This window comes from Equus quagga, chromosome 2 (genome assembly GCF_021613505.1).
Source record: "Equus quagga isolate Etosha38 chromosome 2, UCLA_HA_Equagga_1.0, whole genome shotgun sequence".
Taxonomy (NCBI): domain Eukaryota; kingdom Metazoa; phylum Chordata; class Mammalia; order Perissodactyla; family Equidae; genus Equus; species Equus quagga.
This window is the reverse complement of record NC_060268.1, coordinates 102292617-102320082: the sequence shown is the minus strand read 5'-3', so window position 1 is coordinate 102320082 and position 27466 is coordinate 102292617. Positions and strand designations below refer to the sequence as shown.

Below are 27466 nucleotides of genomic sequence, written 5' to 3'. Positions count from 1 at the left end.
CATCTTTCACATCGACCTTGATGCTTCGTCTTTGATGTTGACCTTGATGTTTCATTTTTTACGTTGACCTTGCTGCTTCATCTTTGACGCTCTGACCTCTTTTGCAGGATATTAATGCCCACGCCTGTGTCACTGGGAAGCCCATCAGTCAGGGCGGAATCCATGGGCGGATCTCTGCCACTGGCCGGGGTCTTTTCCATGGGATTGAGAACTTCATCAATGAAGCTTCTTACATGAGCATTCTAGGAATGACGCCAGGGTTTGGAGATAAGACATTTGTCGTTCAGGTAAAAATGTTTGCTTTCTTAAAGAATAGCTGATCCACAGATAGTAAGTTTTTAAATGTTTTTAGATTTGACCTTTTGAAAATCTGGGTCTTTTGAATCTCTTAAGTTTTGGAATGGATGTTTTTAGAGTAATACGTCCTTTGTTTGCTGAACCTTGGTTTGATTCATGTGACTAGTACCAATCTAAGTTATCTCTCACAAACTTGCAAAACTATCACCAACTTCTTTTGGTCAATATTTAAATTGGAATTGTATCCAGAAGGGGAAGTCTCAGACTATTAACGAGTAGACAGAGAGGTTTGCACAGTGATGCAAATTTCAGGAAGAATTTGCTTGATGCTTCATTATTTTACTTAGAGGGATCTAAATTAAGTTGAATGCTACTTTAAAATAGAATTCTTGGGCCGACCCCATGTCTGAGTGGTTAAGTTTGCGCACTCTGCTTCAGCAGCCGAAGGTTTCATGGGTTCAGATCCTGGACGTGGACATGGCGCCGCTCATCAGGCCATGCTGGGTTAGCATCCCACATAGCACAACTGGAAAGACCTACAAGTAGGATATATAACTATGTACTGGGGGGTTTGGATGAGAAAGAGAGAAAAAAAAAAAAAAAAAGATTGGCAACAGATGTTAGCTCAGGTGCCAATCTTTAAAAAAAAAAGATAGAATTCATATTCCTCCCAAATAGTGACTTACCTTTGTAGGAACTGAGGACCTAGGTGGTGTGACTGACACCACTGCAGTTTTACTTCAGGCCAACAAGGCTGCGCTAACTGAACTTCATAACTCATTTTCCTAGATGACGAAGAGTTGGGTTCCACATTCTTAAACATAAAAATTTATTGCCAAAGAGAAGCCATTTGGTACACTGTTTCTTTAGGAGCAAGGATTTTCAGAACTGGTCCTAAACAAACGGAATGTGTGTTGGTCAGAATATGACTCTCAGCATGTGTACCATGACTGATTTTGGTGTCACGTGTAATTGTTCTTTGCAGGGGTTTGGTAACGTGGGCCTGCACTCTATGAGATACTTACATCGTTTCGGTGCTAAATGTATTGCTGTTGGTGAATCCGATGGGAGCATATGGAATCCAGATGGCATTGACCCAAAAGAACTGGAAGACTTTAAATTGGTATGTCAGTCTCACATCCGAACAGTTCGACTACCCTGAATATGGCAAAATTGAAAAAAGTCTTATTGAAATCTATTTCCATTGCTTATTTTTTAAAATATAAACTCAAAGAACTCTTAATCAGTGAGTCTTCATATCACAGGTGCTAAACATGAACATTTCAACTCTGGTGCATCCATTAACTCTGATTTTCCATCAATTACAGCAACATGGATCCATCCTGGGCTTCCCCAAGGCAAAGCCCTATGAAGGGAGCATCTTGGAGGCTGACTGTGACATCCTGATTCCTGCTGCCAGCGAGAAGCAGCTGACCAAGTCCAACGCACCAAGAGTCAAAGCCAAGGTGAGAGAGACGGTGGGGCTGGTCCAGCCTCCCAGTGTGGAATGACATTGAGGGTGATAGACAAGGTCCAATTGGGTTTCCTCTTTTTTATTACTTTTATTTTATTTTATTTTATTTATTTATTTATTTTTTTGAGGAAGTGTTGCCCTGAGCTAACATCTGCCAATCCTTCTCTTTTTGTTGAGGAAGACTGGCCATCAGCTAACATCCATGCCCATCTTCCTCCACTTTATATGTGGGACGCCTACCACAGCATGGCGTGCCAACCGCTGCCATGTCCACACCCGGGATTTGAACCGGAGAACCCTGGGCCGCCGAAGCGGAACATGCGAACTTAACCTCTGCGCCACCAGGCCGGCCCCCCCCTTTTTTTTTTTAACAGCTTTATTGGGATATAACTCACATACCGTACAATTCACCCAGGTTTACAATTTAATGGCTATTAGTATATTCACAAAAGTTGTGCAACTATCACCGTGGGTTTCCTTTTAAACCAAACTTCCAGACATAGTTAGGGAAACAGAAAGGTGAAAAGTAGTTTTATACACTTTATAGAACAAAATAACTCTCAATTTACCTTAAACTGGAGCTGTGCTTCTCCCCACGGCTCCCTGCCCACATGCACACATCTCTTGCACAGTAGAGGGATTTGCTAGTGTTTTGGGCATTTCTCTATGTTCCTGACTCTCTTGCAGATCATTGCTGAAGGTGCCAATGGACCGACAACTCCGGAAGCCGATAAGATTTTCCTGGAGAGAAACATTATGGTTATTCCCGTAAGTCGTCTGTGTGTATGCCAGGTTTTCTATGTGCTTGCAATCGTAATTGTCTTTCTCAAGGAACTGAGTGAGGGCAGAGGGGGCTTGTTAGTGTCTCAAGCTGTAGTGAATTCTTCATCTTTATTTTGCTTTTAAGAAAACATCATGGAAGCGTGGTTAGTGTAATAAGCCTGTCAGGTTTTCACTTTGACCTGGACATTTTCTTCCAGCTTCTCGCTCTTTCTTGAGTGTTTTTAGCTGTCTTAAGAATCCAATTACATAATATATACTGTGCCAGAAATACTGTTCTAACTTAAACTCTAAGATTGCCTATGATTCCTGACCTGATGCATTTCAAATGTCCCTTGCTGCTTTAGCAGAAAGCTCATATGAGGAGCGCGTGCTCAAGTTTTTCAGTGGATAAGCGTGGGGTCTCTACCAGAAGGTTATTGGGAACTGGAAGGTGGTGTGGACCCGTGATGCATTTTGAAGAACCCCCTTTGCTGAAAGCACTTAATAAACTCGATGTAACTGCCTTGGGCAGTTAATTGGACGGAATGTTAATCTTCCGGTGAGGCGCCCTTGGACAGTCCCATCCAGTGGTTAGTGGGCAAGCAATTCTGTCTGAGAACTTTTTTAGTGGAGAAGAAACTCTAACCAAAGTTGACCAAATGCTTATAGATTAATAAACCAAAAAAAAAATTTTTTTTTTCCAAATGGGAAAAACCTCAAATGGATTGGGAAGGGGGTTCGTGAAGTTTAAGTGTGAAATTCTTGATGCTATCTAAGATATATTTGAGAAGTTTGAAGCTTAATCTGCTTTGCTGTTAAACTTGGGCTCCTGCATTCTTTGTAAGCTCTTATTAACCGTTGTCCCCTCCTTTCTTTGGCATCTTCCCGTCTCCTTGGCGTTTAGGATCTCTACCTGAACGCCGGAGGGGTGACGGTGTCCTACTTTGAGTGGCTGAAGAATCTCAATCACGTCAGCTACGGCCGCCTGACCTTCAAATACGAAAGGGATTCCAACTACCACTTGCTGAGTGAGTTCTGAGCATCCGCTCCCAAAATGATCTCTTGGGCCAGCTACAAGACTGGAAACGGGGAGAAAGCTTACACTTTAAGAGGACTGATTTCCTTTTTGTAATAGAGGATTTAATCTCCGAATAGAAAATTGTATTATTCTGTCTCCTGAGACTTAGACCAAATGTCTGAAGGTTCTTGATGGGTATTCAGTGTATTAACTCTCTCAGAGATATTTGCACTCGCATATTGGTCCTGTGACGTAGTGTTCCCAGGACGTCATCTGCAAGTTGGTGCTATAAAGAGTTTTCATTTTCAGCCAGGAGCTCCTGTTGATCCTCATCCATTTTCTGTGTCTGGTTGCCTTCAGCAAAGGCCTATCTCGTGTCAAGAATCTCTGAGTCTTCTGATGAGAAGACGGCTTTTCCTTGACTAGAGGACACTCCAGGGTTAGCAGGAGAATTTCCATCAGGCTGACATGAGACCAGACCTCCTGCGGGGCTCTTTCCTCACCCCACTCTGAGAAGCTGGGTGAAGTGCTCTATTTCCATTTCTTTTTCCCTCAGCATTTTCTTTTTAAAAGAGCCAAGGAAAAACCTTGGTAATGGGTGTTATGGAAACAGAGCAGTGACCTACATTCGCATTTATATAGGAATTTGGCAAAGTGCTTTATTCCTTTTTAACTGAGTCTTAAGCGATTAACCCTTTTATGACGTTGGTGTTGAAGGTTCCTGAAATTCTGTTAGTTTTAGGTTGTAGGTATAGTTTGGAACTCGTTTCGGTTCTTCGTTTTTTCTACTACCAGTATCTTCATCTCTTGGCTTTTTACAGTGTCTGTTCAAGAGAGTTTGGAAAGAAAATTTGGAAAGCACGGTGGGACGATCCCCATTGTGCCCACGGCAGAGTTCCAAGACAGGATATCGGTGAGTATGCGTGTGACCCGGGTGTGTCTTACACACTCGACCTGCCCTCTTCCGTGACCTCAGGCCAGGTGGATTGATCAGAGTCAAGGGGTGTAATCACCATGACAGTAATTATGTGCCTGGCGTGTGCTTCGTCCCTTCCTCGGTCGTTACGTTCTAAAAATGGAGTAAGAATCCAAGTTTAAGATAAATAATTAATATTCTTCTGCTTTTGGTATTTTCGCAATATGGATGACTCAACAAGTGATTCTAACGTAATTGTGACAAATTGTGTATCTTAACTCTTTTAAGCTTCAGAGAAATGGAGAGAATTGAAAAGTAAACATTAGATTGAACTATAGGAAAAATGGAAATTGCTATAGGGACTCGAAAAAGAGTTAAAGAAAGCAGATTAGAAAGGTGGCTTATGTTAATTAGCTCCTGGCAGGATGTGTCGATGGCGCATACACATCACAAAGGGAGTTCCTTCAGCACTGAAGGGCAGAAGACAGGAAGAGCAAAGTCACAGGAAATACGCCAGGAAAAGAAAGCTTGACCTCCTGTGGAAGAAAGACAAATTAAGTAAAGTTTCTTATTAAACAATTGCTGGATCTCGTTCTCCCCATGTCCCGTGGTGGGGAGTACCACATTCTGATAACAATGCACATTGCTGCGGCTCTTTGAAAAATTTGAAGAGTTTTCAAGTGTTCCTGCCCTTTGACACGATAGTAACGTCCCCCTCTAGGAATTTATCCCAAGAAAATAATTCTAAAGGAGAAGAATGAGCCATGCATGATGATGTCATTGGAACTGTGTTTGCAGTCAATTTTTTAGATTATTTGTGATTTAACAGTCATGTATATATGGCAGGGAAATGGCTAAGTTATGATAAATTCTTCTTAGGAAATGTTCCATCGTGGAAGATAATTTAAGACTATATTGCAATATGGGAAGAAGTTAAGAATTTTGTTTTGAAGAAGAAAGGATGCTTTTGCCACCCTGGGTACTAACTATTCCCTGAGTGAGCCTTGCGCTTTCCCAGAGCCGCGTCTGTTAGTTCTGGTCCCTCTGTCTGGATGCCTTGACCCACTCTGTGCTTGAGTATCTTCATATCTCTCTGGCTTTTCCTGAAAGACCCTCTGCGTGCCAGCGTGTCCTACCTCCTGCCATCACAAGTGCCTCACAGCGCGCACCGTGCACGGCAGGCCTGGCCACTGCTGCCACCCTCAGAGGGGCTTCTTGCTCCCCCTCGGGTCACCCCATGTCCCAGCACGGGCCCGGCCCAGAGCGGTCACTCAGCTTGAAACCTGGGTGGGGAGTACAGAAAGAAGACAGTCAGCTAGTTAGGAAGAAGCTCTGATGATGTTCTTTTTATCTTTTTTTAGATAATCGTTGCCCAGTGTATTGGTCTCCCAGTTTTCAAATGCTACTAATTTTAGACTTTAATGCTGTTTCTCACCTCTTACCGACTTACCTATTTCAGAAGTCTTGTAATAAGTGTCAGTTGAAAAGCCGGGTTTTTTCCAGCTCCTTCCCCCTAGTCCGCCCTCCCCAGCCGTGCTCGGGCCCTGCCAGGACCTGCGTCACTGATTCTCCCGTCTTTTCGCTGTCCCTCTCCACCCCCTCTATGTCCTCAGTTCTCCACTCATCCCACCTGAGTCCCTGCTCCATCCTTGCGGTCACTCCTGGTCTTGTTTCCTGTCATCCTACCCCCTCGCTAACACCCGCCCCCCATGAGCCTGGCTCTCTGCCCCTCCGCGCCTGCGCCCCTGTGCCCCTGTAGCTGGAGGCCCTGCCAACAGTTCACCCCCTGACCCCCAGCCTCGGGGGTCTCCCAGAGGTGCCCAGCAGCTGTACTGCTTTTCCCTGTTCTTCCGTTTCCTCACCTTCCTGGTTGATTTTATCGTATGTACTCCTTTTCTCTCTCCCCTGCCCTCTCGCTCATGGCCTGGTACCTGTTCACCGAGGACGCCGAAGCAGTCAGCAAGCGTCCACATCTGCCCAGCTCCTATGCACTGACTTGGGTCGTGTTTCCTCTTGCTACCGAGCACTTCTTTGTGCTTCCACCTAAGCCCAGGTCTTGTTCTGGACATTGGGCAGCCTGTTTCCAGCTTTCTCAAATGCACTGGACAGGCAGACCTGTCCCTCTCTCTCCAGCATAATCCGTTTTCTGTCTATTCAGTCATTCCTGTCAATGTACCAAATGCTGTCCCAAAAAATAGAAATCTTAATCCCACTGCCCCTTCCAGGTCTTGCCGTTTTTATCTCCCATATAGCAAAGCTCCCACAGAGTTGTGCGTACTCTGTCTTCTAATTGTTCCGTACTCGACCCTACTCTAACGCCCGCCACTCCACCAGAACTGTCCTCGTCAAGGTGACCAGTGACATCAGGTGTTGTCACAAGTGATCGCTTCCCCTTGAAATATTCTCTGAGCTTCCAGGACACCACATTCCCCTGGTTTTCTTCCTACTTCATCAGCCATTTCTCTCTTTGCCTCTCGCTGCTCCTTGTCATCTCTCCACCCTCTGAACATTGAAAGGCTTCGGTCCCTGAATTCAAAATTTTAGTGATTTTGCACAGCCTCATGTATATGCTGTCTCCTCCCACTAAAATAGAAACTCCGTGAGAACAGAGCATTTTCATTATTTTGTTTTCTGTTGTGTCCCCAGTGCCTAGAAGAGTGCTTACTTAGCACGTAGAGGGGACTCAATAAATGTTTGCTGAATGAATGAGTGAGTGATAGAAACCATATTCCACCTGTAAAGCAAGTTTTTTCTCTCTTAACTTGGTAAAACAAACTTTAACCCAAATGTTTTTTGATTGATACAAATGTTATAGAAAGATACCTTCTTAACTGAATACAGGCATACCTCGTTTTATTGCTCTTTATTGCACTCCACAGATACTGCATTTTTTACAAATTGAAAGTTTGTGGCAACCCTGTGTTGAACAAGTTTATCAGTGGCATTTTTCCAACAGTATTTGCTCATGTCATGTCTTTGTGTCCACATTTGGGTAATTCTTGCGATGTTTCAAACATTTTTATTATTATATTTGTTATGGTGATCAGTGGTCTTTGATGTCACTATTATAATTGTTTTGGGGCCCCACAAACCACACTCGTATAAGACGGCAAACTTAAGTGATAAATGTGCTCTGTGTTCTGACCGCTCCACCAACCAGCCATTACCCATCTCTCTCCTTCTCCTCGGGCCTCTCTATTCCCTGAGACACACTGATACTGAAATTAGGCCAATGCATAATCCTCCAATGGCCTCTAAGTGTTCAAGTGAAAGGAAGAGTCAGACGTCTGTCACTTTAAATCAAAAGCTAGAAATGACTAGTAGCTTAGTGAAGGAGGCGTGTTGAAAGCCAAGACAGGCCAAAAGCTAGGCCTCTTGACCCAAACAGTTAGCCAAGTTGTGAATGCAGAGGAGAAGTTCTTGAAGGAAATTAAAAGTGCTGCTCCAGTGAACACACGAATGAGAAGAAAGCAAAACAGCCTTATTGCTGATAGGGAGACAGTTGCAGTCTGGACAGAGGATCAAAGCAGCCACCACATTCCCTTAAGCCAAAGCCTAGTCCCGAGCCAGGCCCTCACTCTCCTCAATTCTGTGAAGGCTGAGAGAGGGGAGGAAGCCGCAGAAGAGAAGCCTGAAGCCAGCAGAGGTCGGCTCACGCAGTTTAAGGAAAGAAGCATCTCCACGGCATAAAAGTGCAGGTGAAGCAGCAGGTGCTGATGCAGAGGCTGCGGCAAGTTCTCCAGAAGCTCCAGCTGAGATGGTAATGAAGGGGCTGCACTGAACAACAGACTTCCAACGCAGATGAAACAGCATTCTATCGGAAGATGCCATCTAGGACTTTCATAGCTAGAGAGGAGAAGTCAGTGCCTGGCTTCAAACTTCAAAGGACAGGCTGACTCTCTTGTGAGGGGCTAATGCAGCTGGTGACTTTCAGTTGAAGCCAGTGCTCACTTACCATTCTGAGAATCCTAGGACCCTTAAGAATTATGCTAAATCTCCTCTGCCTGTCCTTCATAAATGGAACCACACACAAAGCCTGGATACAGCACATCTGTCTACGACATGGTTACTGAATATTTGAGGCCCACTGTTGAGACCTACTGCTCAGAGAAAAGATTCCTTTCCAAATATTACTGCTCATCAACAACCCACCTGGTCGCTGAGGAACTCTGATGGAGATGTGCAACGAGATGAATGTTGTTTTCATGCCTGCTAACACAACATCCAGTCTGCAGCCCATGGATCAAGGAGTAATTTCAACTTTCAAGTCTTATGATTTAAGAAATACATTTTGTAAAGTATAGCTGTTATAGATGGTGATTCTTCTGATGGATCTGGACAAAGTAAATTGAAAACCTTCTGGAAAGGATTCACCATTCTAGATGTCATTAAGAACATTCATGATTCATGGGAAGAGGTCAAAATACCAACATTGACAGGAGTTTGGAAGAAGTTGAGTCCATCCCTCATGGATGACTTGAAGGGGTTCAAGACTTCAGTGGAGGAAAAAACTACAGATGTGCTGGAAACAGCAAGAGAACTAGAATTAGAAGTGGATCCTGAAGACGTGACTGAATTGCTGCAACCTCATGATAAAACTTTAACAAATGGCAAGTTGCTTTTTATAGATGAACAAGAAAGTGGTTTCTTGAGGTTGCATCTACTCCTGGTGAAGATGCTGTGAAGATTTTGAAATGACAACAAAGGATTTAGAATATGGCATAAACTTAGTTGATAGAGCAGTGGCAGGGTATGAGAGGACTGACTCCACTTTTTTTTTTTTTTAAAGGTGTGCTTTTTTGGTGAGGAAGATTGGCCCTGAGCTAGCATCTGTTGCCAGTCTTCCTCTTTTTTTCTCCCCGAAGTCCCAGTACATAGCTGTATATCCTAGTTGTAAGTCATCTTACTTCTTCTGTGTGGGACACCGCCACAGCATGGCTTGAGCAGTGCATAGGTCTGCACCCAGGATTCAAACTGGCAAACCCTGGGCTGCTGAAGCAGAGCCTGCGAACTTAACCACTCGGCCACAGGGCCAGCCCCTGACTCCAATTTTGAAAGAAGTTCTGTGGGTAAAATGCTATCAAACAGCATTGCATGCTACAGAGAAATGGTTCATTAAAGGAAGAGTCATTTGATGCTGTCAACTTCATTGTTGTCTTATTTTAAGATATTGCCACAGCCACCCCAGCCTTCAGCAGTCACCACCCTGATCAGTCAGCAGCCACCAACATCGAGGCAAGACCCTCCACTGGCAAAAAGGTTGTGACTTGCTGCAGGCTCATATGATGGGTAGCATTTTTTAGCAATAAATTATTTTTTAATTAATGTATGTACATTGTTCCTTTAGGCATAATGCTATTGCATAACTTTTATGTGCACTGGGAAATCAAAAAGTTCTCGTGACTCGCTTTATCGCCGTCTGGAACCACACCTGCAACATCTCCGAGCTACGCCTGTCGAGTATTAATTGGATCAAGTTCAGCATAGATAACTTTTGTTGGTGACCCCCTTTAAGTTTTTATCTAGCATCTCAGGATATGTGTTCGATAGCTATATATGTCATATTAGGAGTAATGGTGATAGTTAATTGTCCTAAAATTTGAGAAAGCATTCCAAAAAACAAATTAGATCTGTTGAAACAAACTGACTTATAGAGATGATTGGCATTGGAAAGAGATAAGCTGACTTGGTGGTCGAAGGCCCTGGGTTGTCTCCCAGCTCTAAAAATAGCTCTCTGCAACCTCGGCCAACTTCCCCCGTGGTTTTAGTTTCCTCAGCAGTAGAACTGGAGGGTTGGGTGAAGAGCTGCTTTAAAAGTTGGTGGCACTGCTGGATATACAGTCAGGATTCTACCCCGGAGCCGCTCTCAGGGGTGACCGGACTCCTTTCTGTGGCCTGTGTGGTGTCCCTGTTTCGCCAGGGGACAGCTGAGTGCGCTGTGATGTGAACAGTGTCATGTGCTGCTGTGGTTTGTCTGCCCCTGAGATGGGCGAGCCGTGCTGCTCCCCCTCCCTGCCCTCGTGTTTCCTGGTCGGTACTGTATTCGTCATTGTACTGTGACCGCATTTTGTGAGTGTTTGTTTGCTGTCAAATATAATGAAAACTAAGTTGTGGTTAAAACACAACTACTAAAATAGGTATCAAGATACTGTACAGAAATTAAGTTTATACTGAAAGACAAAACACTCCTGCCTGGCCGTCTCTTGACCTCAGATCCTTTGTGCTCTCATAGACGAAGCGTGTCTTTGTGTGGTCTTGTTGACCTTATGCTCTTTTTCCTGATAGGGTGCATCTGAGAAGGACATCGTGCACTCTGGCTTAGCTTACACCATGGAGCGCTCTGCCCGGGTACGTGTGCACGTGCTGGCTGCGTTTCTGCTCGTTTCGGGACGAATGGCTCGACCGTGATGTCTCAGCTGCCAGGCTGTATGTGCGGTGAAAGAAAAGAGCAGTCTGTTTGCATGTTCCTCCGCTGCGTGGAGCAAAACACATCCTTTTCTGGTCTTAAACGATGAGCAGTGTTGTTAGGGTCTTCAGTATGTTTACCAGGCTTTTGGAAACTAATCATAATGCCAAGTTAGGAAGGAGTGATGTTTGGCAGTTAGCTAAATATCAAGTAGTTAGCCAAGCTGGATTGCAGCTCAGCCCCACTCTCACAGCTACTGGGAACTGCCTTACTGCAGAATTAGTATAAGTAAAAGGTTTTTTGACCACTTGATCCTTATTTCAAGGCCTTAAACACATTTGAGTCCAGTTTTCCTAATTTTTTTTTGAGTTCTGATTCTATCCACTTGGCTTTATGTTGAAATAGCATGAGCAGATGTTAATGGTGGTGCTGGTTGTTAATTTTTTTTATTGAGCATGAATTCACCTTTTAAAGTATCAATTTAGCAGCCTTAAGTGTATTCCCAAGGCTTTGTAGCCATCACCACTGACTCCAGAACATTTTCGTCACCCCATTCTTGGTTCTTTTAAATTATCGCAAAGCATATCATTAGATGCCCTCGCTCCAGATAACAGGATGTCAAGGAGCACAGAGACAGCTCACATCTGAGCCTCTCAGGAACGCTTCTTCCTGCCACCTGGTTGGTGCTCTCTGTCAGTCCCTGAGAATTAGCCCTTCCTGACTAGAGGTGGTTCTGCTGCACTTTAATGGTGACAGGGTGGCTTGTCCCAGGCCCGCCTGTGCCTTGTGTGTCCCTGGCCCTGCTGCTTGATTCAGAGTGGGCTTCACTGCGCTTTCTCCTTCTCTGCAGCAAATCATGCGTACGGCCATGAAGTACAACCTGGGGTTGGACCTGAGGACGGCCGCCTATGTCAACGCCATTGAGAAAGTCTTCAAGGTGTACAATGAAGCTGGTGTGACCTTCACATAGACGGATTGTAGCTGACCTCCGCACCACCCTCTCCACCTCCTCATCTGCAGACCTATCGCGAGTTTACATGTAACCACGGAAGTCTATCTCCTCATGACTTAGTAGATAATGGACACCATCCTCAGCAAGTCAATCCAAATCAGCCCCTTAAGAGGAAAGAAATTAAGCTTAGGGGATCATGTACAAGGTAATGAGTGTGAGAGTAGAAATTACCTGTGCCAGAGAGCCATTTGGGTGTTTGGCCTTTCCGTAGAAAGTCTCTGCCGTCTGGCTGTGCCGCCTTGCTGTGCCGCCTTGCTGTGTGGCTGCTTGCCAGCCCCGGCAGGGCTGTGGCCCCAGGGAAGCACCTGTTGTCCAGAAGCCGTCAGCTGCTTGCTGCTTCAGCTCTGGACAGGTCTGAGACGTGCCCTGACTTCGACACATTTAAGAAGCAGGTGTCTGGCACCTTCAGAAGGTGGCATGGTCCTCAAGTGAGTTATTGGTATTTTACATCAGCAAAATAACTCAGTTTTACAGGTTACAAACAAAACAGAAGCTCTTTCTCTTTATGCATTTTATTCTTTTAGAATAAAATAAGTACACGCTGCTGTAATAAAATTGCCTTTGATCACTTAACAAGCCTAACCCTGACTCAAGCAGTGAATGCCTATAAACATAATAAATGAGAAAAGCTAGTATTTTTATAACATAAAACAGTATCCTTTATAGCTTATCAATCGTGTATTGTTGTCCAGCAAAAATAAAAAGCCCGATGGAGAATTAAGTTATCTTCATAGCTGCAAGTGACGGGGGCTATTTTTGTTACGACTGTCGGAATTCACTAGCCACAATTATGACATCTAGTCCAAAGAATGCAGTAACCTCCTTATCATGTTAGTTCATTGTTCTTCTCTTTGGAAGATCTGTTGTGTTGACTAATTAAACAATAATTCAAGTAGAATGTCCCAGAAAAAAAACCCTTGGGCTCCGTGTTTGGAGTCTGCCTGGCAGCTCTGAGCGTTGCCAGTGGCCCCGACTTGGCCTGACTCTGCGTCCTCTTTCAAAGGCCTCACATTCTGCACACCGCTTCCTTGACAGTGGGCTGAAAACACCCTTGGGGTGAGTGTTTTGTTTGGGAGTTATTTGGCCAGGGCCTTTTCCATAGTAGTGTCCCAATGAAGTACTAGATATTATTTATGTAAGAATGAGCTTTTTTTTTTTTTAACAATAATATCCTTTCAGAAATTTCTAACTACTTTGTAACTGCATGACTTAACCTGGTGATAAAAGCAGTTATTAAAAGTCTACCTTTTCCAAAGCTTATGTTTCTTTTCTGTGTTTTTATATTTGGTAGTGTTTGTTTAGTAGATGATTAAACTACAATCGGGTTTCTAAAATGTTTGAAACCACCGCCTACATAACATTTCTTTCTGCTATACTGTGAGCTGCCGAGATTTTATCCTGAAGTTTTTTGTATTTCGTTCTGTTAGACAGTTGTCAGTGGTTATTCTTGGGGAAGAGGTTCTCGTGCCTAAAGCTGATACACTCAAGTAATTTTTAGTGCCTTTTTTTAATGAAGGAAGGCTTCATTGATTAGGGTTTGGTTTTTAATAATTTAGCCCCAGAATGTAATAATTTAGGACAGAATACTAACCGTGTTCGGCAGGACTGGGTTCTAGACCTGATCCCACCAATTGCTTACCTGCCAAATCTGGAACATGACTTTCAGCTGGACTCTGTCTGGTCCTGATTCTGCGTCTCCATGGTTCTGAGCATCCAGTCTGGCAGTGGATGAACAAGCCCCCTGGCACCACGGACACACTGAGCTCTTCCCGAGCCGCTGGTGTCCACTTGCCCTCTAGGTGGAGCACTGACGTGTTAGGGAAAGTGATAGGGAAACAAGGTCCAGACTGTATGTAGAACAGTACCGGCTGGGGCACTCGTTTCAGTTGTAGCCTTTGGCTAACATTGGGAGTGTTGATAGAGATTTTTTTAAAGATTAGATATATGTTCATGGGTGTTATTGATATTGGTGCTAGAAAAGCGGTATTGTGCACGCTAGCTATATAAAGACAGCACGGCACTGGTGTCTGTCAACTGTGGTTCCTGGAGGTTTCAGTTAGAAAATTCTCGTCAGTTACTCTTGGCTTCACAGAAATTTTCTAATTTATTTACTTTAAAACTCACATATAATGCTCTAAAGTTAATTGCTTCTGAAATAGCCGTGGATGGCTTATGTAGCGCTTGAAGAATACTTAACTGTTGCCTCGTAAACCCCTACAGCAGAACGTGTTCTCATTACCCTGACGGATGAAGTTTAGGGAAATGAGAAGTAAAATCTTGATTTTTTTTTTTTTCCCAAACCTGGCACCTTAAACTCAGAAGCTTTAAGTAACTTCCCTAAATGTCCCTGGCAGGCTTTCTTAGCCTGCACTCGTTAAGGCAGTCAAAGCATGGCACATGGAGAAAACTACGTCTGTGAACCTTGTATGAAACTTCTGCAAAAGAATTTTCTTTTTTCTTTTTTTGCTTTGTAATGTCGATGTTACGATTTTTTAATTGTTTTTTTACAAATAACTTTTATTGGCTTGTTTTTTTAATCAAAGCTTACACATAGTTTAGACAGTTTCTCAGCCTCAGCACTATTAACATTTCAAGCCAGGTGTTTATTGAGGACTGTCCTTTGCATTGTAGGATGTTTAGCAGCATCCCTGGCCTCTACCCCTTAGATGCCAGGAATACCTTTCAGTTGTGACCATGAAAAGTGTATTCAGATAGCCAGATGTCCCCTGTGGGGCAAAATTACCCCCTACAGAGAATTATTGGCGTAGAGAGCCAAATAGTTCTACAAGACTTGTGAACGACAGCTCGTCCCCTCCATCCGTACCCCACCACACTATTTTCTACTCCCCAGAGGCAACCACTTCCAACGATTTTAAACGTTTCGTTTTCATTCTCTTCAAATCCTTTGCCCAGTTTTTAATTGGGTTATTTATCTTTTTATTGTCGAGTTGTGGGTTCTTTATATATTCTGGATATGTGACCCTCATCAGATAATACGATTTGCAAATATTTTCTCTTATTCTGTTGGTTTGTCTTTTCATTTTCTTGATGGTGTTCTTTGACACAAAAGATTTGAATTTTGATCGAGTCCAATTTATTTTTTCTTTGATTGTTACATATAAGGGTCATATTTAAGAAACCGTTGCCGGGCTGGCCCAGTGGTGCAGCGGTTAAGTGCACACGTTCTGCTTCGGCGGCCCAGTTCTGATACCTGGTGCAGACATGGCTCCGCTCGGCAAAAAGTGTCCCACATGAAAAGTAGAGGAAGATGGGCACGGATGTGAGCTCAGGGCCAGTCTTCCTCAGCACAAAGGATTGGCAGCAGTTAGCTCAGGGCTGATCTTCCTCAAAAAAAAAACAAGAAACCATTGCCTAATCCAAGGTCACACAGGTCTGATGAATTCTAACAAATATTTAAAGAATTAACACCAATCCTATTCAAACTTTTCCCCAAAAATAGAAAAGGGAATACTTTCTGACACCTTCTGTGAGGCCGTTATTACCCTGGTAGCAAAGCCAGACAAAGACATCACAAGAAAAGAAAACACCATCATCTCCTATGAATATAGACACAAAAATAATCAACAAAATACTAACTAACAAACTGAATCCAGCAGCTCATTCTAAGTATCATCCATCGTGACCGGGTCGGATTTGTCTCAGGAATGCAAGGGTCATTCAACATAAGGAAATCAATCAATGCAGTACACCCCATTAATAGAAATAGAACAAGGGGGGGGGGGGCGCATAATCATCTCAAGAGATGTGGGAAAAGCATTTGACAAAATTCAAGGCCCTTGCATAATAAAAACACTCAGCTTAGGAATAGAAGGAACTTCTTGAACACGATAAGGGACATTTATGAAAAACCCACAGCTAACACTCATTGGTGAAAAACAGAAAGCTTCCCCTTAAGAGGAACAAGGCAAGGATTCTTGCTTTCGCCTCTGCTATTCGACATGTCCTGGAAGTCCTAGCCAGAGCAATTAGGCCAGAAAAAGAAGTAAAAGGCATCTGAATTGGAAAGGAAAAGAGAAACTATCTCCATTTGCAGATGACATGATTCTATATAGAGAAAATCCCATAGATACACAAACACCAAAAACAAAAACGTACTGGAGTTAATGAATTAAGCAAAGTTGTAGGGGCCAGTCCTGTGGCCGAGTGGTTAAGTTCACGGTCTCTGCTTCGGCAGCCCAGGGTTTCGCCAGTTCGCATCCTGGGCGCGGACATGGCATCACTCATCAAGCTATGCTGAGGCAGCGTCACACATGCCACAACTAGAAGGACCTATGACTAGAATATACAACTGTATTGGGGGGCTTTGGGGAGAAAAAGGAAAAATAAAATCTTAAAGTTGCAGGATACAAGATCACAAAAAATCAGTTGTTTTTCTATACACCAGCAATGAGCAATCCGTAAAGGAAATAAGGAAAACAATTCCATTTACAATAGGATCCAAAAGAATAAAATATCTAGGAATAAATTTAACCAAGGAGGTGAAAGCTTTGTACACTGAAAACTACAAAACATTGTTTAAAAGAGATGAAAGAATACTTCAATAAATGGAAAGACAGCCCATGTGCATAGGTTGGAAAAAATATTGTTAAGGTGACAATACTCAAAGTAATCTACACATTCAAAATTTCTATCAAAATTCCAGTGGCCCTTTTGCAAAAATAGCAAATCTGATCCTAAAATTAATGTGAAAGTGCAAGTGGCCCCAAATAACCAAAACAATATTGAAAAAGAAAACTAAACTTGGAGGACTCACACTTCCGGTTTTAAACCTTAATACAAAGCTATAATTAAAATTGTGGTACGAATAGAATACTGTCAATTATACTTTTTTAAAAACTGGCACTGGCGTACAAACATAGACCAATGGAATGGAATTGAGAGTCCAGAAACACGTATGCTCACTTGGTTTTCAACATTGGTGCCAACACCACTTGTATTACTTTCCTGGGGCTGTCTTAAAAAATTAGATGGCTTAAAACAATGGGACTTAATTGTGTCAGAGTTCTGGGGGCTGTAAATTGAGGCATCAGCATGGCCGTGCTCCCTCTGAAGCCAGCAGGGGAGAACTTCTTGCCTTTTCCTAGCTGCTGGTGGTGACCATCAGTCCTTGGCGTTCTTTGGCTTGCAGCTGCATCACTCCAGTCTCTGCCTTTGTCCTCTGTGGGTGGCCATCATCCCTCTGTGTGTCTGTGTCTTCTTATACGGACACCAGACTTACTGGATTAAGGTCCCACCGTACTCCAGCATGACTTCATCTTAACTAGTTTCACCTGCAATGACATTATTTCCAAATAAGGTCACATCCTGAGATACTGGGATTAGGATTTAACAGATCTTTTGGAGGGACACAATTCAACCTGTAACACCATTCAGTGAGGAAAGAAGAATCTCTTCAACAAAAAATTCTGGGACAGCTGGATAAACACAGATAAAGGAATGAACTTTGACCCCTGCCTCACTCCGTGTACAAAAATTAACTCCCAGTGGATCAAACACCTAAATATAAGAGAGAAAACTGCAAAACTATTAGAAGAAAACAGAGGTAAATCTTCACGGCCTTGTAATGGATTCTTAGACATGATGTTAAAAGCACAAGTAACAAAAAGTAGACAAATTCGAATTCATAAAAATTAAAAGTTTTTGTGTGTCAAAGGACATTATCAAGAATGTGAAAAGACAACCTACAGAATAGGAGAAAATACTCACAAATCATGAATATGATAAGGGCTTAACATACAGAATGTTTAGAATATTCTGAAATAAAATATTTTATAAATATTTTCAAATAAAATATTTAAGATGGAACTCAGGAATAAAGAGACAAACACCCAATTATAAAATGGCAAAGGACTTGAATAGACATTTCTCCAAAGAAGAATACGAAGAAGATAGACAAACGTCCAACAAGCACGTGAAAAGATGTCCAACATCATTGGTCATTAAGGAAATGCAAATCAGGGCCACAGTGAGATATGACTTCACCCCTGCTAAGATGACTTTAATTTTAAAAAATCAGAACATATGTGTTGATGAGTATGTGGAGAAATAGGAACCCTCATACATCGCTGGTGGGACTGTAACATGGTACAGCCACTGTTGACAACAGTTTGGCAGTTCCTAAAAGAGCTAAACATAGAATTACCATATTGCCCAGCAATTACAATCCTAGGTAGGTGTATGCACAACAGAAATGTAAACATATGTCCACATAGAAACTTGTGTAGCAGCATTATTCATAATAACCGAAAGATGAAAACAACCCAAATGCCCATCAACAGATCAATGGATAAACAAATTATGGTGTGGACATACAATGGAATATTATTCAGCCACGAAAAGGAAAGAAGGACATGCTATAGCTTCGATGAACATCAAAAACATGCTAAGTGAAAGAAGCCAGACACAAAAGGCCATATATATGGTTCCTTTTATATGATATATCCAGAATAGGTAAATCCATAGACAGAGAAAGGAGATTAGTGGTTAGAGGGGACTGGAGGGGAGTATATGAATGAGGAGTGATTACTTAGTGGGAATGTGGTGTTTTTCTGAGATGATGACAAAGTTTTGAAAGCAGAAGTGATGGTTGCACAACATTGTGAATACCACTGAGTTACACACTTTAAAATGTTTAACTGTGTGTTACATAAATTTCACCTCAATTAAAAATAAATGAAGGGAAAAATAAAAACCCACTAACTTAGACTTGAACCTCAGGAACCATCCAGGGAGGCTAGTTGCAAATTGGCCAAAGTTTCTGGGGAAACATGTGCACAGCAACTTGATCCTCCGAGCCTGCTGGAGACGGGTCCTGCCGTAAGACCACCCTCTCCTGGGAAGCCTGCAGTAGCAAATGCTGGCACAGAGCAGTGGCCTCAGGGAGCTGCAGGAACCTGGGGATACTTGGACCTCTGCAACCCTCCCACACGTCATGAAGCTGGTGGGACAGGGCAAGCCTGTGCCCTAAATGACAGCAGGGTCAGCAGCATGGAGTGGTGGCCCTATGGGTCTAGGAGACTGTGCCAATGTGAGGTGAGGAGGCTGTGGCTGCTGGATGCAGAATCCTTGGTTGACAGTCATCTTCATTCATCGCTTTCAATAGGTTATCCCACTGTCTTCTGGCCTCTGTGGTTTCTGATGAGACGTCACCTGTTCATCTTATTGAGCCTCCCTTTTATGTCATGACTTGTTTTTTTCTTTCTGTTTCAAGATTTTCTCTGTGCTTCAGCTTTCCTCAATTTCATTATGAAATGCCTAGGTGTGCATCTATTTGAGTTTATCCCACTTGGGGTTCATTGAGCCTCTTGATGGGTTAATGTTTTTCATCAAATTTGTTGTTTCAGCCATTTATTCAAAGAATCTTTCTGCCCTTTTCTCTCCTCTCCCTCTGAAAAAAAGTTGATTCTGACCGTATTTTTGCCAGTTTTCTCATCTCTTTTACAGAGAAGAGAATTTTTGAGGGAACTTGCTCCACCATTTTCTCTGACATCACTCTCTATCGCTTTTTTTTTCTTTTTGCTGAGGAAGATTAACCCTGAGCTAACATCTATTGCCAATCTTTCTCGTTTTTTGCTTGAGGAAGATTTGCCCTGAACTAACATCTGTGCCAATCTTCTGCATTTTTTGCTTGAGGAAGGTTAGCTCTGAGCTAACATCTGTGCCAGTCTCCCTCTACTTTATATGTGGGTCTCCACAACAGCGTGGCTGACGAGTGGTGTAGGTCCACGCCCAGGATCCAAACCCAAGAATCTGTGCCACTGAAGTGGGATGCACCAAACTTAACTAGTACACCACGGGGCCGGCCTCACTCTCTATTACTTTTTACAACACGTTTATAATTTATCTGAGGTTCATGTCACACCCCTCATTGCACAGCACACGCAGTAAAAAGAAAATGAGAGAGAGAAGTACTTATTCTAGAACAGCACACTTCAAGGTGAACTTAAGGGAATGTGGACAGTGCTTCTCCAGCTCTCTGCCGTGAAGGGCCAGTTTTTTGGTTTTTTGTTTGTTTCTTAAACTAACTCATCATGGTATGTGGTCCCACTTCATATGACTAGTTCCCATGCAACTTGCCGTACAAGTTCCACACACTGAGCTAGTCTCTACCCTGTCCAACAAGATTGTCCACTGATCACACTCCTGGAGGTCCGGGCAACGTCAAACTGCTATAAGAGTTTCTAAGTGCTCCCTGTTTCTTTATTTATCTTGTCACCAAGTGGTAACATAGTTTGCAAACCAGAAAAATTTTGAGTAGCACTTAATTGAGAAAGAATCTTGAATAAGCTATTATGAGCCCTCTACGGTCACATTTTAAGATATATTTGGGTTGATTTTCTCTTAAATTCAAGCATGATGTAAATACATAACGTAGAAAATGAAGATTCCTCATATTCCCACAGACACACAGAGATGAGCACTGTTAATATGTTTGCTATAAATATGCTACTAGTTCTTTTCTATTCTTCTATAATAATGTGTTTGCTCTGTAAAAATGAACTTATTCTACATGCATATTTTACAACTGATTAACTTATTTGGATGTGTTCTCATAAGATATATGTACATTTTCTTCATCTGAACAGCTGTGGAGTATTCCATTTCATATACATGCGGTAATTGTTAACTGGTCCCTCTTGGTGGCCATCTAGGCACAGGTCCCATTTTTCAAGCTAGGGCATTCGAATACACTAGAAGTAACAGATGTCAGCTCTATACTGTGTGTCAAACCTAATAAGCAAAGCAAAACCTGATTTCTGATTAGCATTTTAGGGTGTTTCCAATCTCTTGCTACTACACGCCACGCTGAATCTGTGTGTTTGCCCTTTGGGCATCTGTGTGTACCTGTGCACACCTGCCGAGTGAAGTCTGGGAAGGGAAGGTGCTGTCCAGAGAGATGTTCCAGTCCACACTGCCACCCACAGTGCTCCCATCCTTTTGAGCTTGGGTTTGGATTGGAGGAATTCAAAAGTCATCAGGAGCCAAACCAAGATAGAAGGTCCAGATTTAGCTGGACAGCGGCAAGAGTTCCAAGCCAGGACACTGGATATCCCTGGGCTGTTCAGAAACTTGTAAACCCAATTCTAAAAGGAAGCCAGAAATATGGTGTGCAACCAACTCATTCCTTAAAACACCTTTTCTTCTAATTTCTGCAAAGGACAAGTGACTTCCAGCAAGATAGATAAGCAATGCCACATACTTACAAATCATTTCCTTTTTATTACTCCAAAATGTTAAGCTCAATGCTGCTGAAACATAACCTTTACCCTTTATGGTACCGACTCACCGTGGCAGGAAGGAGGGAAGGCCAGGCGTTCTTCACCACCACCACCAATTAGGCCTAACTCGAGTCTCCGAGTGGAGATCTGACAGTGGCTTCAACAGCCAATAAGCAGTGGGCTGAGGTCCTCCTTGACCGACTCTGTGACCGTCCAGCAGAAATGGTTCTCTGAAGGCTCTTTCAGAATGTGAAGCAACTCACTGTCTGAGCCTGCCCAGCAAACCTCTCCATCAGGTTGGTCTGTTAGCTTCTCCGAGTCCTTCCCTGAGAACATTTCAAGGAAAACCCCAAGAACATGAAAGCTGAATGACAGTCCTCCTTTGGGGGAATCCTTGAAGCATGGAGGTGTCTGACAGCTACAGGTCATTTCTGAGAAAACCATCATTTAAGAAATGTAGCACAGACACTAACGATTCTTCAAGAGCCCCTTGCTGACGTGAGAAATCTCAGTGTGAGAGTGGCACATCTGATTAACCACGGGGACCTAGCTGACCCCCAGCGAGTGCCAATGTGCTGACCCCCTGCCCCGCACAGGGGCCACTCGGGACACAGGCGGTGTTTCCATGCAAACAGGAATAAATCCAGGGCTCGGTGTACACATTTCACAGCTTTTTATTGAGGTTCAGGAAGAGGCCAGTGGTGGTGGGGGTGCTCACTGTCCCAGCTTCCCCAGGCCTTCTGCCGCGTGGGTGACAGCATTTGTGACTGTGTTGGTCACTGTGTCAGTGACTTCCTTCACCACTTTGTCCCCTGTCTCATGGGCCTTCTTTAAGGCTTCGGCGATGGCTGTCAGGAAGTAGGAGGCATAATGTCTGGGTGAGCAAAGAAACATTTGAAGCCACTTGCTAGGCTAGTCTCGCCTGGAGTGGCCTGTGGGATGTGGCAGTCCTCTGGATATGGCCTGGAGGAGCCCCGATGGGGCAGCGGGCAGCAGAGCTCCCAGAGGACTGTGCTCAAATTTGATTTATTTCACACAACAACCTGCATTTCTTCACTTACAAGCGAGACTGAGCATCTGCTCACATCACAGGTATGTTACCTGCCTGGGCTTCATTTCTCCGTGAAATGTCTGTTTACATCTTTCGGTCATTTTTATATTGGGTTATCATTTCTACTACAAATATTTTTCTTCAGTTTGTGATTTTTCTTTTGACTTGGCTTATAGTTGTTTTTTTTTTTTACTATGAAAATTTTGAAGTTTTATATTGTCAAATTTACCTAATATTTCCTTTATGGCTGTTGGGCTTTCTGTAATGGTTAAAAAGACCCTCCCGTCTCCAAGATTATGCCAAAATAGCCTATGTTCTCTTCTAACAATTTAATAACTTCAAGTATTTATATTTAAGTCCTTGATCCATCTGGAACCTATTTTGTTGTAAGGAATGAGGTATGCATATGCTTTTTGCATGGTTATGCTCACAGCACACACACATAGAAATATATAGTTTTGTCTTAAATATTTTTGTGCTGACACATAGTCTTCTGTGACATCATCTTCTTAACATTCCACAGAGAGAACTATCCAGGTGGATCTTGCTTCAGCAAAGTGTGGGCTGTGGCTGCAGATGAGTATAGATAATTGTATACTAACTGAAAGGACGCAACAGCAGGGGCAGGGTCTGACCTGGTTAGGCAAAGAAGGAGATGCTGCCAGCATCCAGCTTCCCTCCCTCCCTCCTTCCTCCTCCCCTCCAACCCTCCCTCCCTCCTTCCTCGGCCTGATCTTGGCCGTACCTTTCTCTCCAGCCTCCTTGGCATGCTCCACCACCTCCTTCACCACTCCCTCCACGACATGAGCTGAAAAACCAAGACAAGCCGAGTGAGAACACAGTGCAAGCCGGCTTCTCCTCAGGGTGGCGGGGCCCGGCCAGCTCTGGATGTCCTGCATGGGGTTCTGGGATGCTGCCCCAGCCGGGACAGGCTGGCTCACGAGAAGGACCCTCAGCTGGCTCCCTTCAGAGACTCGAGTGGGGCCTGGCTGCCAGGAGACAAACTGAGTGAGCCAGAGAAGGGCACAAGGCCCTCCGTGCCCCTCGGGCCTGACACGGCCTGGAATGCCAACGAGCAGGCCCTCCTCCCAGCTAGGGACCTGGAACCAAGGCTGGGCCTGTTTCCCAGGTCACCACACCTCCTAGGGGTGCTGCTGGCCTGCCTCCAGCAAAACCAAGTGCCCCAAAGCCATCGCCCCAATAGGAGGGCGCTCTGCCCACCTAGGAGTTGTTTAAAGCTTGGGTGGGAGCGTGCTAGAACCGGAAGATTTGGGAGTCGGCAATTGGGTTCTGATGCCAACACCACCCTCCACTGCTGGGTTCCCTCATGGGTAGAATGAGGATAATACGGAAGTCACAGGGCTAAGAGGAAAGATGACAGAGGGCCGTCCACACCCGCGGTGGAGCTGCCAAATGAAATCCAGACACGTCTGCAGCCATTTAGAAGGAGAACAGCGAACTCAGGCACAAGCTGTTTTTCACAAACTGTCCACAGGTGGGAGCTCGGTTAGCTCCCTGCATACAGCTGCTGGCCTCTCTGCATGGGACTTCGAAGAAAGTGAAAATATCCTTTCCATAAACCCCAGGGACCGACTTTGAACAGAATCAGACTCGGTGGTTTGTTAATGAAGAAATCTTTGAAGCTTTAAAGTTACGGTAAAAAAAAATCCATCCTCTCTTTCTGTAGAGGATACTCAGAATAGGCTGTTTCAATGCGGAAGGGCTCCCCAGATTTCCAGAGGGAAGGATTCAAGCCACCGGCTGCTCACTCAGCACCCAGGGTCCCCTCTTGCCCCCAGGGGCCTCCTCTCGGCTGGCCCCCTCCTGCCCTCAGCCACAGACCCCAACAACAGGTGGCACAGCAGATCCGATGGCGGGAGGGTTGCTTGAGGCAGTGGACCCCTCATGGCTCCCCACCCCCCACCCCGAGCTGCCCTCCTTGGCCTCTGTAGCCCCCTCCTCCACCCTGTCCTGGTGGAGCTGGTTGGCCAGGATTCCCCATGGGGCCAAGGCCTGCCCCAACCCCGCTGGGATCAGCTTTGACAGGCCCAGCCGTGTCTGTCCGCATCCCCCAGCCAGAGGGGAACGGCTCAGGTTACAGGAGCAACCGGGTCCCTACCAGCCTCCTCAGTGGCCTTCTCTGTGCGGTGAGCCAGGCCCTCGGCGGCAAGCTTCCCCAGGCCTCCCAGCATTGTGTGGCAGCAGGTCGTGGCCCAGCAGGATGGTGGGGCGAGCACCAGTGTGCTTTTATAGATGCCTCTGATGCCTGGCTGGGCCCTGGCTGAGTGAAACATCTGGCGATGAGTCAGCACAGACGGCTCAGGAGGAAGAGGCTGGGTGGGGCGCCCCAGTGCTGTGGCCCAGACGCTGCCCCTCTAGCAGCAGGAGACCCCCACACCTCGTATCCTGGGACCCTGTGAGGGCAGGGCCAGGGAGCAGGGCTGAAGCTGGACGGAGAGGTCAGTCCGGGCCATGCGCCTCCCCCAGGCCAGTGGCCCAGGTTCCCTGTGGGATGAGGGGCACTGGGACAGCAGCTGTGCCAGCTCCCTGGGCTGGAGCTCCCCACAGCCTGGGCACTGGTGTGTACTCAGACAAGGCCTAGGACTCCCAGCCTGTTGTCCCGGGTCCCCAGGGTGGCCTAGTCAGAGCGCTGGGAGTTCCCTGGGCCTGGGGACCTGGGCGGCCCTTCAGACCAGGAACACAAGTGAAGTGGGGCCAGCCCCTCCCTATTCCCAAGGCCCTGGGCTCTGCAGAGTGAATTTGCTGCCTCCATCGGACAGGTAGGGGGACCCCAGCCATGCGTCGCCCAAGGCAAAGGAGGACACACCATTGACCAGAGGCCTTGTCACCCCCAGCTGGCAGTCAGCTGGTTCTCACTCATGGGAGCGTGTGGGTGGCCCAGCGCTGGGACAGGCGGCACATGAGGGAACCGGCCCCTGCTGCACCTTGGGGCCTGGCCTTGCGGGGAGGCCCCATGAGGTCGGCAGTGCCCCCAGGAGGTCCTGGAGGAGTAGGTGGAGGACCCACCACCCCTTGAGGAGGTGCTTCTGGCCCTAGCAGGAATTCCCAGAAAGCCACGCTACCGTTCCCTGACGCATCACGGGCTTAGGGGGCCAGGCCGCCTCCCTGGTTACTCAGAAAGGAGAGAGAAGCCTCAAGCCACATGCCACGTGCTGCTTCTCTTAGTCACTAGCCTGATCCGAGCCTCAGTTTCCTCATCTATAAAATGGGGACAGCCATGCCTTCCTGGTCGTGTCACTGGTGGGATCATGCAAGCTCTTGGTAAACATCTGTTCCCTCCATGTTGTCACTGATATGCTAGGGAGGGGCCACTTGGCAGGGGGCCCTGAGCAACCAGCAGGTGGGCCAAAGAGTGGCGGGGGCATGAGGCTGCCTTGGAGGCAGCGGGCTGGAGGGATGTGACCCCCACATGGAAGGAAGGTCCTCGCGAGTCCCCGTTCACACGGTCCAGGCCTGGGACAGCAGTCTGAGGTCCCCTCCCCTCTGCAGGCTTCCTCAACCCCCAGAGCTGCCCAAGAGGGTGTGGTGGGGCCTAATTAGTGTTTACCCCACGACTGGCCCTCACAGCCTGGGCCCTATGGGGCAGAGGCCCTCCCACACTCCTGACTGCTGTTAAGAGGCCCCTCCTGGGGTGGGTGGTGGGTGTTGTGAGCAGCAGGAACTCTGGGTCACAAGGCCATAGCCCCACACATGCCATCTCCCTTGACAGGAGTGGGTCAGGTCTTAAACAATTTGGAGAGGCCTTCTTTAGGAAAAAGGATACTGTAATACTACTGTGGGAAGTTTTATAAACACGTATGTATGACCCTGTGGGCTCAGAAGGGGAAAGTGAGGGTACCTAGAGCTTAAGCAGGTCCAGATGGCTCTGTCTTCCCCTTGCTACAGCCAAATTCCAGAGGGTTCTGCTCAGGGCGTTGGGGCCACGCCACGGAGAGTGGGGTCCTTCTGGGACACAGCTGGTGGGAACTGAGCTGAGGGATCCACAGGGTCCCTGGACCTATCAAAGCCCCTTGGTGGTTTCCTCTGAGCTTGTCTGTGTCCCTCATCCCCACAGGGGTCCCCTCTGTGCCTGTTCCCCTAACAGGAAGGCAGTGTCACCCACCAGTTCTGGGATGGCTCCCAGACCCAAAGAGCCCTCCCCAACAGTCCCCACCCTGGGGTGCTCTTCACTGTCAGCCTCTGCCCAGGAGCTCAGCAGCCCCTCCACAGGCCCTTGTCAGGGCGTGACCACTCAACAGGACTCTGGCTCCAGTGACAGCCCGGAGCCTGGTCCAGCACAGGCCCTGGTTGCACTGTTCCCTCGCTGTCAGACTACTGTTACCCTCCCCATGTCCCCCCGCCCATGAGACCCTGCTCCTCTTTAATGTACTGCCCTGGTGAGCGCCCTGACTCCAGGGACAACACACCATGACCCCAGATGTCCTGGCAAGGCTAGGTCCAGACTCAGATGCCAAATGGCCAACAGGGAGAAGGCAAGAGGCCTAGAGAGGCCAGGCTGCCCAGGACCAGACTTGGGCCCCAGATTTGGGGCTTCGGCCAGATCCAGTCCTGCTTGGCCTCCCAGCTCCAGCGTGACGAGCTCCCCCTCCTCTCAGCCCAGCCCGTGGCTCCCTGAGAGTGGACTCCTTCCAGCCGAAGAACCTGGGACAGCCCAAGACCCTCCTAACCAGGGCTGGATTCTGCACCGAGGGGCCGGGCTCGGGTGACTCCTGCAGGGAACCACGTTACCTGCTGGATGAGGTTGAGGATGACTCAGGTGGGAACCACCCCATCCTGGTAGAGGCTCGGCCAACGCTGCAGCCCAATGGAGCAGCCCTTGATCACAGGCACCAGGTCAGCCTGCCCTGAGTCAGAAGGTCAAGCCCAGAGCTCGAGGCAGGGAGAATTGAGCCTTGACGTGAGCCGACTAGTTCTCCAAGTGGAATTTGCCCACCAACCCAGTTTGGCAAGGCACCGGCTGGCTGCATCACGGGTCCAGGAGAGCCAACTTTTCAAATAGCAATTTGCCAGCTTAGCAATTCCCAATTCTGAAAAAACAAATATTTATTTTAAGTACTTAAGTCCTTAGGGCTGTCTTATGTCTGAAGCATGACGATCTCTCATGTGATCTGAACTGCGGACGTCATGAATGTCGACTTTTAGGATTGTCCATCCTGCCTACGCCTTCTCCTACTTCTGCTCCAGGGATCTGAGCTCACAGTGTATGCTGAGCCTACGTATCCTGCACACACCGACCCCTCCCAGCCACAGGGGAGCCACGGCCAGACTCC

At 46.0% G+C, this 27466-nt stretch overlaps 2 protein-coding genes across 2 annotated transcripts in view; one reads left to right on the top strand and one right to left on the bottom strand.

Annotated features, from left to right (window-relative positions):
• The window catches only part of GLUD1 (glutamate dehydrogenase 1), a 37998-nt gene extending 24853 nt beyond the window's left edge, over window positions 1–13145 (top strand). The window contains exons 6-13 of the mRNA XM_046655301.1: window positions 108–287; window positions 1283–1420; window positions 1626–1763; window positions 2459–2539; window positions 3438–3561; window positions 4373–4464; window positions 10753–10815; window positions 11724–13145. Of these exons, the coding sequence (XP_046511257.1) occupies window positions 108–287; window positions 1283–1420; window positions 1626–1763; window positions 2459–2539; window positions 3438–3561; window positions 4373–4464; window positions 10753–10815; window positions 11724–11843 (936 nt within the window). The 3' untranslated portion in view covers window positions 11844–13145. The remainder of the gene's footprint in view (window positions 1–107; window positions 288–1282; window positions 1421–1625; window positions 1764–2458; window positions 2540–3437; window positions 3562–4372; window positions 4465–10752; window positions 10816–11723) is intronic.
• An 8637-nt stretch (window positions 13146–21782) lies between these two features.
• On the bottom strand, window positions 21783–24484 carry FAM25A (family with sequence similarity 25 member A). The gene is made up of 3 exons (XM_046654668.1): window positions 24295–24484; window positions 22921–22983; window positions 21783–21972 (listed from the first exon to the last, which is right to left on the bottom strand). Exons 1-3 carry the CDS (start codon window positions 24467–24469, stop codon window positions 21839–21841), a joined length of 372 nt encoding a protein of 123 aa, XP_046510624.1. The 5' UTR covers window positions 24470–24484; the 3' UTR covers window positions 21783–21838.
• Window positions 24485–27466: the final 2982 nt, after the last annotated feature.

What these genes read in the sequence shown, in the direction of transcription:
- FAM25A (XM_046654668.1), bottom strand. Translation starts at nt 24,469, where the DNA reads ATGTTTCACTCAGCCAGGGCCCAGCCAGGCATCAGAGGCATCTATAAA. An exon ending in GAAGGCCACTGAGGAGGCTG is followed by an intron (nt 22,984 to 24,294) that starts GTAGGGACCCGG and finishes TTGGTTTTTCAG; the next exon opens with CTCATGTCGTGGAGGGAGTG. An exon ending in CAAGGAGGCTGGAGAGAAAG is followed by an intron (nt 21,973 to 22,920) that starts GTACGGCCAAGA and finishes ACTTCCTGACAG; the next exon opens with CCATCGCCGAAGCCTTAAAG.